Source organism: Psittacula echo (genome assembly GCF_963264785.1).
Source record: "Psittacula echo genome assembly, chromosome: 1".
Taxonomy (NCBI): domain Eukaryota; kingdom Metazoa; phylum Chordata; class Aves; order Psittaciformes; family Psittacidae; genus Psittacula; species Psittacula echo.
Genome location: NC_137735.1, coordinates 48520613 through 48539212, shown reverse-complemented (window position 1 = coordinate 48539212; position 18600 = coordinate 48520613). Strand labels below are relative to the sequence as shown.

General features: G+C 39.3%; 1 protein-coding gene across 2 annotated transcripts in view; it reads right to left on the bottom strand.

Annotated features, from left to right (window-relative positions):
• GATB (glutamyl-tRNA amidotransferase subunit B) overlaps window positions 1-17896 on the bottom strand; it is a gene marked incomplete at its 5' end in the record, with an annotated part of 44377 nt that extends 26481 nt beyond the window's left edge. For both annotated transcript variants that reach the window (XR_013958508.1, XM_080634371.1), the window contains 3 exons: window positions 1000-1113; window positions 15686-15836; window positions 17760-17896. Coding sequence is in view for 1 of the 2 variants with exons in the window: in XM_080634371.1 (XP_080490497.1) it covers window positions 1000-1113; window positions 15686-15836; window positions 17760-17896 (402 nt within the window). The remainder of the gene's footprint in view (window positions 1-999; window positions 1114-15685; window positions 15837-17759) is intronic.
• Window positions 17897-18600: the final 704 nt, after the last annotated feature.

Here is an 18600-nt window from a genome sequence, read left to right as displayed (position 1 = left end):
CAGTGGAAGAGAAAGTAATTCTGTTAGTAATACAGCACCTCTACATGTTAATTTGGGACCTGAGAAATCTCCCACTCTGCTTCTCAGGATGTCAGGGACACCTCACCTAAAGAGAGGATAAGCTAAAACACCTGATCTTTCTCAGATAAAACAGAAATAGGTTTTTTCCTTTGATGTACTCATCAGCTCTTCACCCCAAAATCAGGGGAAGTAAAACTAGTGTGGTCCCTTTGACAGATTAGGGTTCAAATGAACCTTCAGTACAAATAATCTGACAAGGAAAAAAAAAAGAAGTTTAACATTAGAGTTTTCATTTCATTAAAATAGAAAAAAAGGCTCGAACTGCTGCATCCTGCTGCAATGACAGAAGTCAGGTTCTTAAATTATTTCAATATTTTTACATCCATATCAAGTGTGTCAAAATGCACTTGACTTCCAATGACACTTTCTACGCAACATGAAAACTACCAACGAACCACACTGCAAATACTCAGTTTCTCAGGTGTGGGTTTTTCTCTTTTTTGTTAATTTCGTGGAACTACTGAGAAAAATTTAAAGGGAAATTAAATATTTCTATGTCCTAAGCACACACAGAAAGACACTGTTATGTTTATACCACTGGAACCTGTGTTTGTTATACATTCACTTTAAATGAAGGACTATTATCAGGCTGCTTTTACCCTAACAGACAATTAGTACTAAACACCAGGAATGGAGAACTTAAGGGGCAAAGCAGCTCCAGCTCCCAATTCAATTACATTAGCTCCTGGAATCGTGCAGCTAAGCAAGGAGTTAGCAATCAGAGCAATCATATTCAATCAGTGAGCACCAGGGTGCAGCTGCCTATTCATCAGGGCACAGTGCAGCATCCCGTTGGGGTGAGCAGCACACTGACTGAAAACAGAAAAAGCATCTCTTTACTCATCCCCTATTGCCATCTATGCTCCCAACCTGTCCTTTCCTACAGTCGTAAAGGGACCAGATATACTGCATACTTACAGGCAGATCTGCATAGAAATAGTGTTTTCTGTCAAACAAGGACCTCTTGTTTATGCTGCAATTGAGCGCCAGGCCCGTCATCACTGCTGCTTCTACGCATCTTCTGTTGATAACCTAAGGAAACATGACACATGGCTTTGCTCAGATACTCAGTATGTAACGAATTTATATCCCACACACTGCCTTATTTGGAGCACATACTCAATTTTGCTTCCCTTCAGCCACCATTAGATCTCCTTCCTTGAGTGGGTAGTTCTTATTCATCATTAAAGTTGTGATAGCTACAAATCTGCAAAGCTTTAAGAGGAATAAACAAGCCATTCGATCGTTTTGTCATGCCACATAAGGAAGTGTGCACTGTTCTTTCTTGCTACTTTTGCAAACATTCCAGTACTTCTGAATCTTCAGGAGTGCAAGAGACAAGTCATAGCAAACAATAATTGAGTCATAACCAGCTGTCAGCTCATCCTAGGAACTGGAAACACTAGAGATTTGCATTAGGGACTGCAGTACCATTTCTGTAAAAACCTTAGAATCCCTGTAACCACAGAACCACAGTGAATTCATGAGTATCTACATATAGATTTCAATGCTTTGATTAACCATGATGAAATTAAACACACTTTCATGCTTTGCTAAAACAGAATTAGAGACATACTGATTGCTCCTATGCTTACAAGTATACATGCATTTCCAGTACCCAGGTAAACCATAGGATTAAGGTTCCTGCAGTATGCCACATGATCTGGAGACCCAGCAAGACCTTCATGAAGAAATAAAAGAGTTAAATGCAGTTTCTCATCATGGATTCATGACTGTCAGTGCCCCAGCAGCGTCAGGATCCAAAGGAGAAATAAAATGCCTCTCCAAAAAGTACTAACAAGCAATGTTTCAAATTTATGTGGTGGTTCTTTTTTCCAAATATGCTCTCTTTAACAGTTGGTTTAACTAACATCAAATGGATAAAACTGAAGACTGAATTTTTCTTAGTACAGTATTTTGAAATAAGAACAGAACTTTATTCATCTTATTCTGCACTGTACAGCTGCCAAGAAGTCAATTTCCACCATTAAAAGGACACATTATGTAAAAGGATCTAGATGACTTCATCAGCATTGACCAGAACATAAAAGGCTTAAATAATGTTTTCTTCAGGGTTTCTGATGGTATTTACTTTTTATATTCTCCAGCCTGATTTCTGAAAACAGATTTCTGATTCCTGAAAACAGATTAAGCAGCTGTACATTTCCCATGATCCCATGTCTTCAGCTGGAAAAGGAATCTCTTTGCTTTACTCATCTAATACTTTAAAAATCAAAATAATAAGAGAAGATATGAGAAAATCTTAATGAAGAAGAAGAAACTTAAAAATTGCTTATACATATAAGGAATTAAATATTTAAGACATTTAACGAGGGAACTTCCAGATCTTTAGTGTGGCTATATATGGCTAAAAGAGAACATCATCTGTTTGGCATATTTTAACAAAAATTTAAAAGATACATAAAGCAAATTTTTAATGAGAAACAAAACAAACAAACAAAAAAGATCGATTTCTCACTGCAATACTGAGCCACAGCAAAATGAACACAGTTAGTCCTGACCGCAATTTAAAGCAAAATTGGGAATTAAGAAATCTTAATTTATTTCAGTATCATGGCTGCAGTTCATTATTTTGTAGATGCTCCTGTTTTCAACAATGCTTCCAGGCAGTACAGACACATATTTTTTTAATGTTTAAGGAAGCTTGTAACAGTCAAATTGTTCAATGTTTAAAATACTGTAATATTTCTAAATACATGAGCAAAATTTCCTCCTACTAAAGTCTCCTGACATGATCCCGTTTAGCTTTACAAATTACAGAGGACCATGCCAGTCAGCTTTTTAACAGCTAGTTACCAGAAACACAGTAAGTCTCCATAAGGACTGGCAGACTCAGAACACCAGTGCATCAAGCAGTGAGCTGCTGTCTTGTTACGTTTCCTGATGGTGCAGGGGTTGTGACTGACTGTAATCAGAGAACAAGACAAAAACCCAACTCCCGAGTCACAGTCAGAGCCTCATAGCACATTCTTCAAACACAGATGGAGTTTAGTTAATGATTACACTACAGCTACTGCCCCTGACCACTTGCTCTTCGATTTTTGATTCAAGCAAGGCAGAGTGTATCTTATGCATGGCCCTAAGGGATACTACTGTTTTGAGGGGAAGGAAATAATTCCCACACATGTATAACTTATACCAGTGGAGAAGCTTTTGCACTACTGCTGCTGAACCATTTTAGTGCCTCTGGGGAAAAAGTGGCATAAAAATGTGAAGTACTGACTATTTTCTATGTAGTATTACTAATCATTTAGATGACTAATGAGTATGTGTCCCTAGTGTACTGGGTCATACTAGCCAAATCACTGTATATGCAGCATTACTCATTCAGCAGTACTACTTTCTGTGCTTCTTTATCGACCTCTGTGGTGACAGAAGGCATTGCAAAACAGATCTTTCCCACTATAGCATGAGATGTCTACCATGCCCAACCTGCTTCCTCTGCCCTGTTTGACCAAAAAAACCCCAAACAAACTCAAAAGTTGTTTAATATTGCTCCATTTCTGAAGTAACTTCTACTACCCATTCCAGTGATCAAGGCTGTGCGCATAAAGCACAATTGTTTAAGCAAACGACTACTTTTCCTTCAAATAAGCCTAGCTTTTCAAATAATGTGCAGTGATAAACATCAATTCAGCATGTGAAACTTCCCATGCTAATGACCTAGAGTAAGTCCTCCAAGCTTGTTTATGCAGTAAGCTGTTATTAAGTCGACAGCTTTGACTAGCACCAAAGATTTAAATTACTAGCTTGAACTGACAAGCTGCCAGTCTGGTATGTTAGCAAAGTGCTGGCCTTGAAAGCAAGCTATATAGTTCCTGCAACAGCTATGGACAAAACACAAGAGCCTATGAAGCCTTCTTAAATATTTCTGGTTTTCTAAAATGGAAGCATCTCTTCTAGGCATTCAAAGGAAATGCTAGAGAGCTATCCCAACAGGCAATGTAAATTGTTTGTATTGGAAACTCACGAAAAACCTTAACAATGGCATCACACCACCAGCACCATTCCCATTGTAACTACACTATCCTGCTAGAGCACCATGGTAACTGAAAGACAAATGAAAGAACAATCCAACCAAGATGTTTCTTTTTCTGATACTACCTATTCTTTACATCTAGCTCACAAGTGGGAAGACTCCTTTTAAAAATTTATCAGCTTTATTTGCAAGGTCAGTTTAGTCAAGACCTTCATTTTAAATACAAGACTATTCAATAGCTATACAAAACTACACACAATAACTTCAATGACACAAATTCCCACCAAAAGCAAATTTTAACAGCAGGTTTACTTCTTATATTAACACATTAAAGAAAGCTGCCCCCCTTTTGAGGTGAGGATATATGTTCCTATATATAGTAAATGATCGTTTTTACATTTTAAAGAGAGTAGGTATGCAGCTTCTTCATTTGCTAATGTGTACTCTATAGGGTAACTGAGCAGAGTGGAAGAAGAAACATCTGGATTTCTCTCCTGGAAAAAGTTCATTTCTGCTACCTTTTTTTAAAAATAAACCAAAACAACAAAAACAACACAGTAACAAAAACAACACAGTAACAAAAACAACACAGTAATCTTTGCCGTAACAATGGCACCCAAGAAACCTTACTGGTGGAACAAAGTACGCCTTGCACTGAAAACTAAAATCAAAATAATTCCCCAGAAATTTTAAGGTTTTGATTCTAGGTCACACTCATACTAATTGGCCATCCTAAGACTTTCATTCCTAATTATAATCATGAGGAAATCAGCATTAATCAGATTAACTACAGGATTGTTTATCTAAGAAATACATAATTTTAGCTCCTTTTCATTCTAAATAACAGCTAGAAGAAGGAAGCAGTGCAATGTACTTAACCACCTCTCTGTAGCCCAGGCAGTAATCTTTAGAAACCTCAACAGATATATCTAATCATACTTTCCAGTACTCCCCTTTCATATTGCTCTGATTTTTATTTGCTTTCACTAATAGATCTATTCAGTCTTACTATTCTTGCTGTGTTAAAGTAGCAACTTGCTCCAGTATATGGTTCTTTGAAGTGCAATCATAAGTTAAACTTCAAAATAAACTACTCTTACATCTACTCAGTCCAAATGTAATCGTGACTGTTCAGTCTGACACTGCAGATGAGTACTTCAATGCAGCATTCTTCCTTGGCATTCTCCCACACAGAAAGAAGGGCGTAACTGCCTTGTAGCTATGCATGTACATAATGTACATTACAATAAACGAAGAGCTAGCCATTTCCCAAATGACCCATTTATTTCAATAGGTATACAATCAGACTCCCATCCTTCTAAGCATACAGCAAAAATGTAAAAGAACAAGCCAACCTAAGACTTATCATTTGTTTGGTCCACAAATTGCTCACATCTTTCAGAAACTGAGGTCTCTAACTGCAGGGGAAAGTCCCAAAGGCAGCCAGCTTCAGTATTCCAGTGTTCTCAGTGTCTTCTGCATTACAGTCCAGCCCCCACTTCTCAGCATATTTCTTGCCCTAACATGAGTGTTATACTCTTATCCCTAAGGAAAGGCGCAAGACAATAGGGGAGGAAGCACCAGACATTTTAAATTAAGATCTTAGATTAATAGAAAGAGATTCCAGTTTAAGAAAAGAGAACAAAATGACAACTGAGAAGCTGAAGCAGCAAAGGAAGATTAGCTCAGAAGGCATTAAATATACCTCAATATATTTTGTAACTTTATCTTTCTACAGTCTGGTACCAAAGATGTATGCTGGTACACAAAACATATTACTATTCCTGACCTTGTCCGTTGGCAGAGTGGTGATGCAGGACACTCATTTAACTCAGATCTTAAAACCAGGCAACTCTAACAAAAAGTACTCAGTTCCCAAACATGTTACTTTAGGTGTACTCAAACTTTAAGAGGACACACTCTTTTGAAGCTCAAGATCTAGTCTGTGAGCTCATATCACAAGACTTAGAATTGGAAGAAGCATCTTCCAGTGTCAGTGATGACCAGGAAAATTCAGCAGCAGTAGGAAGAAATGCTGACCCTTGGGAGTAAGAAAAACTGTAAGGTATCACCAGATATAAAGCTGTTCATATACTGAATGATTTCTAGGTTTCTCAGCCCTTTGAGACAGTGGTTCCAAAAAAAAAAAAAAACCAAAAACACAACAAAAAAACCCAACCAAACAACAACAAACAAACAAAAAACAAACCCAAACCCAAACCACAGAAGGAAAAAGCCATTCAGACTGCATGGGCAATGTGCTCAACCATCTCCACTGAATAAGTCTATTTTTTTGGGTGGTAGGAAAGCAGCTAATCCAGTGGTATTGCCGCAAACCACCGGTTTTCGTGTCTCAGATCACATCATCAGTGGCTAAAAACAAATAAACTTCTACCATGCATGCAGAACTGGTTCCAAGCAGGAGAACCCATAGGGAAGACAGAACAATGCAATAGTGATAGTCCATGATATCCATAACCAAACACTGTGTGTTTCTATGCTGTTCCCATCAAAAAGTTCAGTATCTCTCTAACATCCATGGCCTCCATGCTAACAGCAGTTTTCTGCGTCTGCCACGTGGCTTTTTTTTCACCTGTCGTAAGGATGCTCCCTCTCTTACGCCAGTTGAAATTTAAACCACTGCTAATGCCATCTGATCCAGGACAAGTTAAATACAAGAAGATCCAGTTACAACCCTTCACTGTTTCTTGAGGTAGGGGACTGAGCAATGGCCAAAACCTAAGTTACAAAATGTGATCAAATCCAAAGTCAACCAGAGCTTTGAGGTGGACCGTCTCAGACCTTTTTTCCTACACTAAGCTCCACAAAAAAAGGCTTAAAAAGGCTTTTAAACAACACCTGTCTTCTTCAACATAATCTTGATTGTTTAACTTGTTAAATAGAGAAAATTCGGAGCACTTGAACAAAACAGAGTTTATAGACCAACTCCTGCCCTCTTGATCCTTGCAGATGGGCCTTTGCTTATAGCCTTGGCGAGGGCCAGCTCTGTGCTTTTCTGAGTTGTAACGAATTCTGACCATCTGACCACATACCAGTGTGTATCTTTGATACACACTGACCTTCATTTTCTATCACAGAATCACAAAATCACATAATACTTTGGATCGGATTTCTAAGTCTTGGCTACCTGCCCTCTCTTTCTTCTTGGAGTCTTTGGGTGTCTGAAAGCCTACACTAAACACTAAACTCTTCCACCCCTTGCTCTGACTCCCTCATTCATTCTCTCTCATTCTATTTGCCATCTTCTGAAACACCATTATTAGTTTCCCAGAGAGGCAGCCATCTTTCCATCGCTGACCCAGATCTCTTAAGAGAGCACAACATACAAATTGAGAGTAAACAAGAAGTACTCGATCAAACATAGAGACAAGAATATATTAATTCAGGAAAAGAACAGGAGACATAACGCAACAAGTCTTGCAAAAATCTATTAAGAAAGCAAGCCAAAATTATCTGCTTTTTAACAAAGCTGTTCTGGAACAGCAGAACTAATAAAGACTGGTTTCCCATAAACAGTTGCTTTAGTTTGCTTTACTTAAGCAGTAACCTCAACACTCTCTCCTCCACGATTCCCTCAACTTCTCCCCATTCACCAAACATCTCAAATAGAGTATAAGAAGTGTCACAGGTACCCGAACAGCAATGTCCAAATAAAGCTGAGATCAGTGGAGAGACTCAACTGCCAATTGCCTCTTCATGTGCTTGCTAATATATTCCCAAAAAACCCTACAAATCTGATTTTTTGAGATTTGGCTGAACTTGGCAGAACTAGAGTTTCTGCACAGAAAACAATGGTTGCAGTGGCAAAATCTACATATGTAATTAAGAAACACCAGTTGCAGAAGGCTACATAATCCTCACAAAATCATATATAGTCATATTTAAAGTGGCTGATAATCAGAGAGAAGACAAAGAAATAAATTCATTTTACCCCAGGAACCAATTACAGCCTAATTACATCAAGATAAGTTTCAAACAAAATACATAAACCTGGCAGATATGCAACATTACACACAAGACAGCTAACCATGAAGGGAACAAAGACTCAGTCTACAATTATCTGTCACTACTGTTGGACAATGTTTCCCTAAATACCTTTCAATGAAAAAACTCTGCAAAGAAAAAAAATTGTTAAGAAAAACAAAGAAGTAAGATGTCAGTTCACTAAGGTAAAATGCCAAGAAATTGGTAAAACCATGATTGTTACATAAACTTCTGCTTAACAGAGTGCTGCTTTCATACACATATATACAATATACTACCTTGGATTTCCACAGAGGAAGTCACCTGAAACCAGACTGTTTTTCTACAGGCTGACAGAAGATACTTAGAATCATAGAATAGCTAGGGCTAGAAAGAACCTCAAGATCATCTAGTTCCAGCCCCCCTGCCATGGGCAGGGACACCTTACTCTAGACCATGTCGCCCAAGGCTCTGTCCAACCTGGCCATGAACGCTGCCAGAAATGAAGCATTCACAACTTCCCTGGGAAACCTGTTCCAGTGCCTCACCAGCCTCACAGTAAAGAACTTCTCCCTTATATCTAACCTGAACTTCCCCTGGTTTACTTTGAACCCATTACCCCTTGTCCTATCATTACAGTGCCTGATGAAATGAATTCAATCAAACATTAAGGATGACAGAGCATATATAGTGATTGATAACAGAAGTAATAAAAATTTGCCCCAGAAAATCAACTGATGGTTCAAATTTTAAATAAAGAAATTCTCAGTCCACTAAGAAAAACTATGGAAAAATAAGCTAGTATGCCCATTGGCAGCCATTTCAGACTGAATCCAGAAAGAGGGGACACTGATCTATCTAGTTTTCATGTAATGGTTGTGCTGTCCAGAAGTATCAACGATGGCACAGTAACTTCAGTAACAGAACTGTGTGAAATAAAGGAGATACTGCAAACTCCTGCTCCCCACTAAGAAGCAGAAAAATATCTGATAGAGCAAAAGATAAAGCAATAAAAACAAAACCAAAAGGAGATAAGAGAAAATACATCGCTAATATTGCTGTTGCATTGAAGAATATACTAAAATAGGTGATAGCAAGATGTTTTATCAACTCAATGCCATTCTAGGTGGCAAGTTTACATCATCTAGAGGGACCTGTTAAGGATGAACAGGAAAACCAACAAGAACAACAAAGAGTGCTCAATAGTTACTGAGGTGCTAAGGAGACAAAGCCCTACAGGAATTGTTAGCCTTGACAAAAAGATTAAAACACTCAGAATGAGTGTCAGAACTTCTCACAAATAAACAACACATAGCAAAAAGCAAGAGAAAATCTTACAGGGTACTCCTTCAAAGCTTGAGAGAAGAGCAACAAATGTCACCAAACACATCAAAGCACAAAAGCAGAGGCATCTCTAGAAAAATGGCATTTACAGTTAACTATGAAATAAAGTTGGGCTGAGCAACTGCAGTAACTGAGGAATTAGAACACTTCTCAGACCCCAGTGAAAAGGTCGAGGTCCAGAGGTAACCCTGGGACTGTGAATGATCCTATGAATGAGAAAGAAATTCAAGGAGGAACAACCTGTGCTGTAACACAGCCCTGAATGTCACCTACCTCATCTTACAAGGACCTCTCCTGAACAGTACAACAGCATTGACCTGATTAATAGCTTGAAATTATGCAGGTAGGCTTTAATCCATCAAACACTCAGAAATGTAAGGGTCTATGAACTGCAAAGGCATTCTCAGAGAGCAATGGTTCGAAAGCCTACTTTCCTCCTGTAAGTTTTGGTTTGTTTTTCTGTTTGGGTTGTTTTTTTTCCTCTAAATTATGTGGAATTTGCTTTTCAGAGGCTTGCTGGGACTGTGTGAGCAACAAAAACTGTTAACCACTGATGATACAATGTATGTTGCAAACCAAAATATTACCAGGAAAGAAAAGGACTGCAACAGAAAGGTAGCACTGATTTCTAAGCAAGTATCTCCTTTTTCACCCCTAAATACAATCACTACAGTTTTACTGACAGAAGTAACAGGCAGTTAAAGTGAACCCAGACATAAGTAAACGGTTTAAAATAATCAGGAACTCACTTTTTCCTTCGGGCACTGCCACTAATTTATTTTTAGAGGAGAGCTCATGGATATAACAAGCAAGACATCACATGGTCTCAAAGAAGAGAAGAAAATGTATGTAATGGAAGCTAAACCAACATGCATATGAAGATAAGAAGACTGTCCAGTTCCCTAAGAAACGTGTGTGCAACTGAAAATGTAGTTATCAAAAGTCATGCTAAGAAGCAGGATTTTTGCAAATTTAAGCAGTACAAGAACAGAGTAAATTCATATGCATGCCAGCAGGAATGCCAAAACAAAACTGAAATCACAAGTTAGTAAGGCAGCTGTTGCAATCACCAGATTTAACAGACATAGGATGCAAAAAAAAAATCTAGTTTAAAACTGTATATATTCTGGTCTCAAATGCTGTTTCTATTCCAGTATGTATAGCTGACAGACAGATCCAGCAAAATCTCACACAAACCTCTCAGTGCCTTCAAAAGCAAAGGCATCAGGTAAATTCTGTATATTAATCACACTTAAAATTAATCATGAAATTTGATAATCTATCACACAAGACATCTGGAAAAACACCAGGTATCTGCCACTGCCAAGGACAGATGTGTCCATATAAGAAAGGGACCTTCTAAAGCACCCTCTACACACCAAAGCTGGATATTATTACCCTTGTAATGTTCCTGGGCAGCTATCTCAACAGCACAGCATTGAAAAGTGGTGAAGGCAACAGCACAATACACGTGCTCTCTGTTGCTGTGCAGTGTTGCAGTGACATTCATCAACTTTGGAAGAAGCCAGAGTTTGGAGTTCAAGTTGCCAGTTGGTGCAGTACCAGAAGGAACAAGGGTGAATAGCTATTCTAGCCCTGCTTTCTTCCACGAAAAGGCATATCTGGTTGCTCAATTGCCATTATACAGGTGAGAGAAGATACAGTAGGACCAAAATGCTTCCTTCTACACTATTTACAGAGAGAAAACCAAAGAAATTTAAAACAATAGGATATGAAAATCTCAGTACAGGACAGCAGCAATGAGTTAGCTGACAAGCCCTCAAGAATGTCCAGTGGAACAGGAAAATATTATGTATTAATATAAAATCATGCATCTCATGAGATTCTACAGCAATGTTCCACAAAGATTTTACTCTGTTTCTTCTGAGGTCAGAAGTTATTTACCTTTTCCTCATTAGAAACAGCCTGATCATTACCAAGTCTTTCAAAAATTCTACCTTAAAAAAAAACCAAAAAAACCCAAAAAAAAGAAACAACAAAAAACCTCCATGCTATTCACACTGAAATTCAAATGCATGAGAAGGTATCAGAATTTTCAAAATACTTAAGACTGTAGGGCTGACATTCAATTCAAATCTTATTAATTTAAACCTTGGTTATGTAAATCCTAGATTATTTCTTTGTACGCTTGCCTACAAAGGATTGCCTACAATAGGATGAGGCTTTCACTTTAGTCATGCAGGAGACAAACGTAAAACGTGCATCTTTTGGTGTGATTAGCCACAAAGGCTAAGCACAGACAAGAAGGTTTCAGACTTTAGCTAATAAATCTACCATCTTATTTCAGTGGCTGAGCTATAATTAACCTCGATCATGAGAATAGATAATCATGGATTCTCCTTCTGTGAGCCCAATCTTATCTTTATAGCCTTTATGAAGATTCACAGAATTTTCAAAGAGGATAAATCAGACTGGGAATTCAACCACCTTTAGGGATCCTCAGAAGAGTGTTAGATAAACCTTCATGCATGATGCACACGTGTGGCTAAAATTTCCTTTATAACAGGTCCCCTGAAGACAGCAAGCTAAGATCATTGCCAAGTCCATTTACCAAGTAAAAAACCCCAGGCCTTTGCACACTTCATTACACAAATTGTAATGTTTGTAGTCCAAAGTAATCTGAGTAAGATGCTATCTGGTCTAGTGGTGAGAGGCTCCATCACCACAGGCCACAAAAAAGTGTGCAGAGCAGCACAGGATGAGTCTCACTACTTCAAAATCTATTTTCATAATCAAAGCTTTGCCATATATTTTTTTTTTGTGTCTCATGCAAAACAGCAGTGCACCTGCATAGCTATTTTTGCCAGTAGCTGTCTCTCAGAGGCACAACAGAAGCATAGTGAAACGGCCATGACACTGACAGTGTGATGGTCCTTCTAAGGCCTACTTGCAGCAGAAGCATAAAATAAGCTGTATTACAGCACTGGAAGAAAATACAAAGAGGAAAGAAAGGACTAAATACATTCATCTAGTTTTCTCTCTCCTGTGCAAAGGCTCACGCCCACACTCATTAATGAACCAGAAATGTATAGCAACCACAATAGCTCCCTTTAGCACCATTCTTTCTGGTCCCATTGTGAGTCAGCAAATTCTAGCATGGCTGTCTATCACAACCATCTCATAGCCTCACAGTAAATTTAAGTCCCTATGACAGTGAAAACTGTCCCTATAGTTCTCTGTTCCTAACAGCAGTTACTCTGTGCTACAGACAGCACAACTACTGTACTAAAATTTTGCTCCTATTTTTTTTTTCCATTTCTCAAAAGAAGAGTCAAAAAGAAAGGCCAAATATTCACCTAAAGAGACTTATAAGGCAATAATCTTAATATTTGTTAAAATGTTTTTGCCTTTTTTTTTTTTTTACAAATACTTGGAAATTTTTTAAAATTATCATCTTTCAAAATCCACCAAAATCCAATTCTATTTCAGATACTATTGCCACGTACAAATACATAGAGTTATTTCAAGAAAACAAGCCAAACTGATTGATTCTAGAACAAACACTGGTTTCTAACATTCACTCCTGTGCAGAAAGAACAAGGGGAAAATAAAATTATGATTATTGAGTGGATTTCGTATCACATTCCAACAGGCTAGAACATGTATTTTGTAACATTTGCTTTCAATTCTATTTTCACTGGTGCTACAGTGAGAAAAATCTTTCTTCTCTTTGTATAAAATAAAGTAGCTGGGAGAAGCTAACTTAGCATCACTACTTTAAAATTAACCTAGCCATTCTGCTTTTTGCTTCTTACACGCAGTTATATACTCTGCCAAAGCCCACATGTGCTGGGCTTTTCTTACAAAGGTCATACCAAGCCCCATTTGTAAAGCAGTTTAACAGAGGAAAAGGCCAAATAAAAATACTCCCAGATAAATAGTTTTGTACATAAGAATGAAACTCTATATAAACACTCATTTCTGTTCCATGAAGAACAGTTTTTCTACTTGACTGAAGACAAGCAATTCACAAGGATTTTTGTGCATTAACAGAACATTAAGTAGAAGATCTAAAACTAAAATCTTAAACCCTTTTAAATGTTGTGACTATTGACTCCCTAACCTAGTCCTGTCCTCAAATGAAAGAATCTCATTTTCCATGCTTAAGTCTAACTAGACTCTTCTAAAACCAAACAATTGCGTAAGATTCCCATTCCCTCTGGAAAATTTTCACATAGTTAGATCTGAAACTCAGCCCTAAATTGCTACTGAGACCAGAGTGAAGCCCAGCATCTAAACTTCACTTAGATTTCAAAACTTTGCAAACACAGAATGAATATCATAACTAATTTCTCTTTTTAAGGATCATATGTCATACATATATCAAGACTTTAGAAAACCAGCCATAAGTTAATTCTCAATTCCAGAATATTATTTAAGGCTGTATTATGGTGATGAAAAACTTCCAATACATTAAAGAGTTAATATATACCTGCAACTGGAATTCAAACCTCCAATCTCAGTGAAACACTTTTGCATTAAATAATTTGACCCCACTATCATCTCTGCATGCTTGTTGGATGAGGTAATGCTAAGTCTATTCAATATCTATTTTCACTGTACAGTAAAAGCTTATACTTTTAAAACTATTATTTTTATATTAAACTTGTTAGATTCCCAGAAAATTCTACAGCAGCACTGCCATAGCCATCACAGTTATAATTCGGCTATGACTTCAAAAATCTACTATGCTGTGACTAAGAAATCTCATTGCTAAGTGTCAGCTAGCTATTCTGAGTTATTAGTCCACAATATCTCACAGAGATAAGATTTTGTTTTGTTAATAATTGTTTTGCTCTGGAAATAGGAATGGTTGACACTTTGTTCAACATCTTTGTCGGTGACATGGACAGTGGGATTGAGTGCGCCCTCAGCAAGTTTGCCCATGACACCAAGCTGTGTGGTTCGGTTGGTACGCCGGAGGGAAGGGATGCCATCCAGAGGGACCTTGACATGCTTGTGAGGTGGGCTGATGCCAACCTTATGAAGTTTAACCATGCCAAGTGCAAGGTCCTACACCTGAGTCAGAGCAATCCCAGGCACAGCTACAGGTTGGGCAGAGAAGAGATTCAGAGCAGCCCTGTGGAGAAGGACTTGGGGGTGTTGGTCGATGAAAAAATGAACATGAGCCAGCAGTGTGTGCTCGCAGCCCAGAAAGCCAACCGTATCCTGGGCTGCATCAAAAGGAGCGTGACCAGCAGGTCGAAGGAGGTGATCCTGCCCCTCTACTCTGCTCTCATGAGACCTCACTTGCAGTATTGTGTGCAGTTCTGGTGTCCTCAGCATAAAAAGGACATGGAACTGTTGGAACAAGTCCAGAGGAGGGCCACGAGGATGGTCAGGGGACTGGAGCACCTTCCGTATGGAGACAGGCTGAGAAAGTTGGGGCTGTTCAGCTTGGAGGAGAGAAGGCTGCGTGGAGACCTCATAGCAGCCTTCCAGTATCTGAAAGGGGGCTTACAAGGATGTTGGGGAGGGGCTATTCATCAGGGACTGTAGTGACAGGACAAGGGGTAATGGGTTCAAACTTAAACAGGGGAAGTTTAGATTGGATATAAGGAAGAAATTCTTTACTGAGAGGGTGGTGAGGCACTGGAATGGGTTGCCCAGGGAGGTTGTGAATGCTCCATCCTTGGCGGTGTTCAAGGCGAGGTTGGATGAGGCCTTGGGTGGCATGGTTTAGTGTGGGGTGTCCCTGCCCATGGCAGGGGGGCTGGAACTAGATGATCTCAAGGTCCTTTCCAACCCTAACTATTCTATGATTCTATGATTCCCTAAATCGCAGACTTGCTACTTAGGAAGCAAAGTACCTCCATAGCAAGACATTCCAAATGGCAAATGACAGCTACATAAACAAACATGTGACAAAGTAACATCAAATGGCCACTTCGAAATCTAAGATGTTCTTCTCTCATAGGATTTTAAGTATCTCTCATATTTAAGGAATTTCCTGTATGGCATACTAACCAAATTTCTCTGGCCTCGAAGAAATACCGCAATTCATTCAATATTTTGAAGTGACACTCATTTTTTTTTCCTTTGCAGAGTATATCAAGTATCTGTAGTGATAACTGGGGAATGAGTAAACTGAAAAGAAACAGTATTAGGAACCTTATGTTATCAAACAACCAGAAAATAGAAAAATATGTCAAAGTAGTTCTATAGTTAAATCTTGGGAAGAACAAAACATCGGAAATATACTCAGAAGTTGTCTGACATCAATCCTACTGTAAATTAAGTTGAAGCATAACTTACAGGTAAAGTTCCTGGTAAAGAAGCATCAAAGAAAGATACCACAGAGTTAGGAGGTGCTGCAAACTGGACTTGGGACCCAGAGAAGAGTTTTGAGTTGGAACTGATCTGTGCATGAATTTCCAGACCAACAACTGGTACCCATGGAGCAAGACTGAAAAGGAAAGAGAAGAGAAATAAAATTTATATAAAGATGACATTAATCACCATAAACATCTAAAAATACAAGAATTTAAAACTTTTAATTTATTCTTTTAATAAAAATTAAATTGTAATTGTAAAAAAATGTAAATGATGTTGCAAATACATCTAATTTATGGCAATGGCAGCAGTTGCGCCGCAATACTCGAGAACTGAGAAACTGAGACTGACAATATATAGAGAGAACTGTACAGCAAAGTGTCTTCCTTATATACAGAAAAAAATGCCATAAAAAAGAAACATAATGGTCTGAAACTTTTAACTTTCACTTACATGAGAAATCTTAAGAGAAATTAATGAGGCAAACTTGCATGCTGGATGAACCCTAATTTGGTATCTCGTGAAAATCACAAAATCATCATAAACATGTATTACTTCTTAGGTAGTTTGATAAGTCTCCAAAAATCATTAGCATAGTAAATTATGTATTCTTTGTCAGCTAGCTGCATGCTAGGAAAGGTGGCTCTGCAGAGCAGTGTTAGTAGCATATTAGCATAAACATTAGTAATCTGGTAATAGAGAAATCATAATTTCAGCTAGAGAGCTACAGTTCTCTGAACATATTCCACAGAATAAAGCTTCTCCATATCATCTGAAAAGTAATTGCCGTTCTCACATCCATAACCTTTATATGGACAAGAGAAAAAGGTCACCTTCACAGTATGAATTGCCTGACAGTTTCTGTAAGTAATTATATGGCCTTGTACAAATAAAGTGGCACAAATAATATTTCAGTGATGAAATCACATTTCTATGGCAGACTACTTCAGCAGTACAAGTACCCAGACAGCTATAGGAGATAAGCAAGCTATTGAAAAACATCAAACAAATACATCAAGTAGAGCATTCCCTTCAAAGGTGAACATTCATTGCCAAGATTTTACTTCTCTGTCTGCCCTCCAACAGCTGAGGACATCCCCATAAACACCAAACTACTGATGCCACTTAGATCACTGCTTTACGAAGAAAAATATTATCATAAAGGATTATGGTTCAGATGTTTTAAGGATTTAATGTATTTTCTTTTACTGAAACACAGTATTTTCTTTGGTGTTTTCAACTACTCATAAAATTGCCTCAAGGCTTAGGAAAAAAGTTGGCGGGGGGGGTTGTTTGTTTTTAAAATTTTGGAGGCAGATTTATTTCATTGTTTCCTGCATTCTTGAGAAATTCATCCCCATCACATCACAGCATTAAATTACATTTTTCGCTTAATCAGCATGTTGGGTTACACTCTGATAAAAGACTTGTGCATCAGTCCTTGAGTCCTATTAACAACACTCATGCGAAACCTGGAGTTCCTTGCCTTGTTTGCTCAAGGTTTATGTTTATTTGTGTCTCTAAAGAATCAGCAGCATACTTCTGCCCCTTTCCACACAACTTCATTAGATGATCAGCTGCGCAGACAAACCTGAATCTCACCAGAGAACATGAAAGCTTGTACAGGCCATAACTTAAAGCTGTGGGAGAAACAAAATGCTCTATTCCAGGCACACTGTCAAGGTTTCACAATTCTCCACTGGAAGAGAAAGCTTCTTTGGACCAGAATAACCCTTCAAAAAAATACTTATGCAGACTGATGCATGGTGATTATGCTCCAAACACATGAATGCCAACGCTTCCCAATTCGCTTGCATCGCGTCTGGCTCTTACCACATGTCAAAGGAACACAGGACTACCGCTAAGACAAACACTATCTGGAGGGCGTTCAGGAAGAAGGTAACATAAACGCGTGCTGAGAAGCCCCTGACATCCTGCTCTCGTACCCAAACCCGGAGGTCCGAAACCGCCTGCAGCTACACCCTGAGGAGAGCGGGATGCCCCAGCTGAGAGCCACCTCCACTGGCCCCTGTCCCGCGCCGTCCCGACACCATACCCGCTCTTCCCCGCCGGCACGGCCGCGCCTCTCGCGCTACCGGCAACAGCGCGCTGCCCGCTGGGGGAAAAACCTCCAGCTCCACGCTGCCACACCTGACACCAAACCCCACCGCACCCCCGGACCGCCGCAGCCATTTTCCTTTCTCCCTTCCGAGGGTCTTTCGCAGCGACCTCTGGGAAGTGTAGTCCTGCGCGCCGACAGGCTGCGCAGAAGGGGTCGTGCCAGTGGACTACAACTCCCGACAAGCCCTGCTCCCGGCTTCTTCGCGGGCGGGGCGGGGCGTGTCCCCATGCACCGCCTGAGCAGGGCCGTCGAAGCATGGAGGGCGGGTGGGGGCTGGGCGTTCTGACGATGTAGACGGTGTGTGAAAGGTGCTGCTGCTGTTTTAGGGTAGAGGTGGGAGTTAGGTGCTTCCACACACTTCGTCGCCTTTACTAGGTGCTGTGTGAAGACTGACTCCACGCGGGTTGTAGTGAACGTGTGACTTTTGTCCCTCACCTTTGCTGTGGAAGGGCCTTCCCTGCATTTGCTGCTGAGTGTAATGGCAACTTGTTACCAGGCAAGTGTAAGTCCTCCTCATGCACAGCTCTCTGCTTACCTTCTGCTGGAGATGTGTTGCCCCCAGCACCTGAAAACGCATTAGTGTGGGACACAACAGCACTACAATCTGAGGAGTTGATACTTGGTCTGCAGGTATTCTGCCTATCTTGAGAAAATCAACACCTGTCCTAGAAATGCTGGAGCAAGAGACAGTAATTGCATTTGTGTCTTCCTTTTAGCTGTTCAAAATGTTTTATGCTCAGGTCCTCAAAAGAGATGTGTGTGATTTTCCTATGGG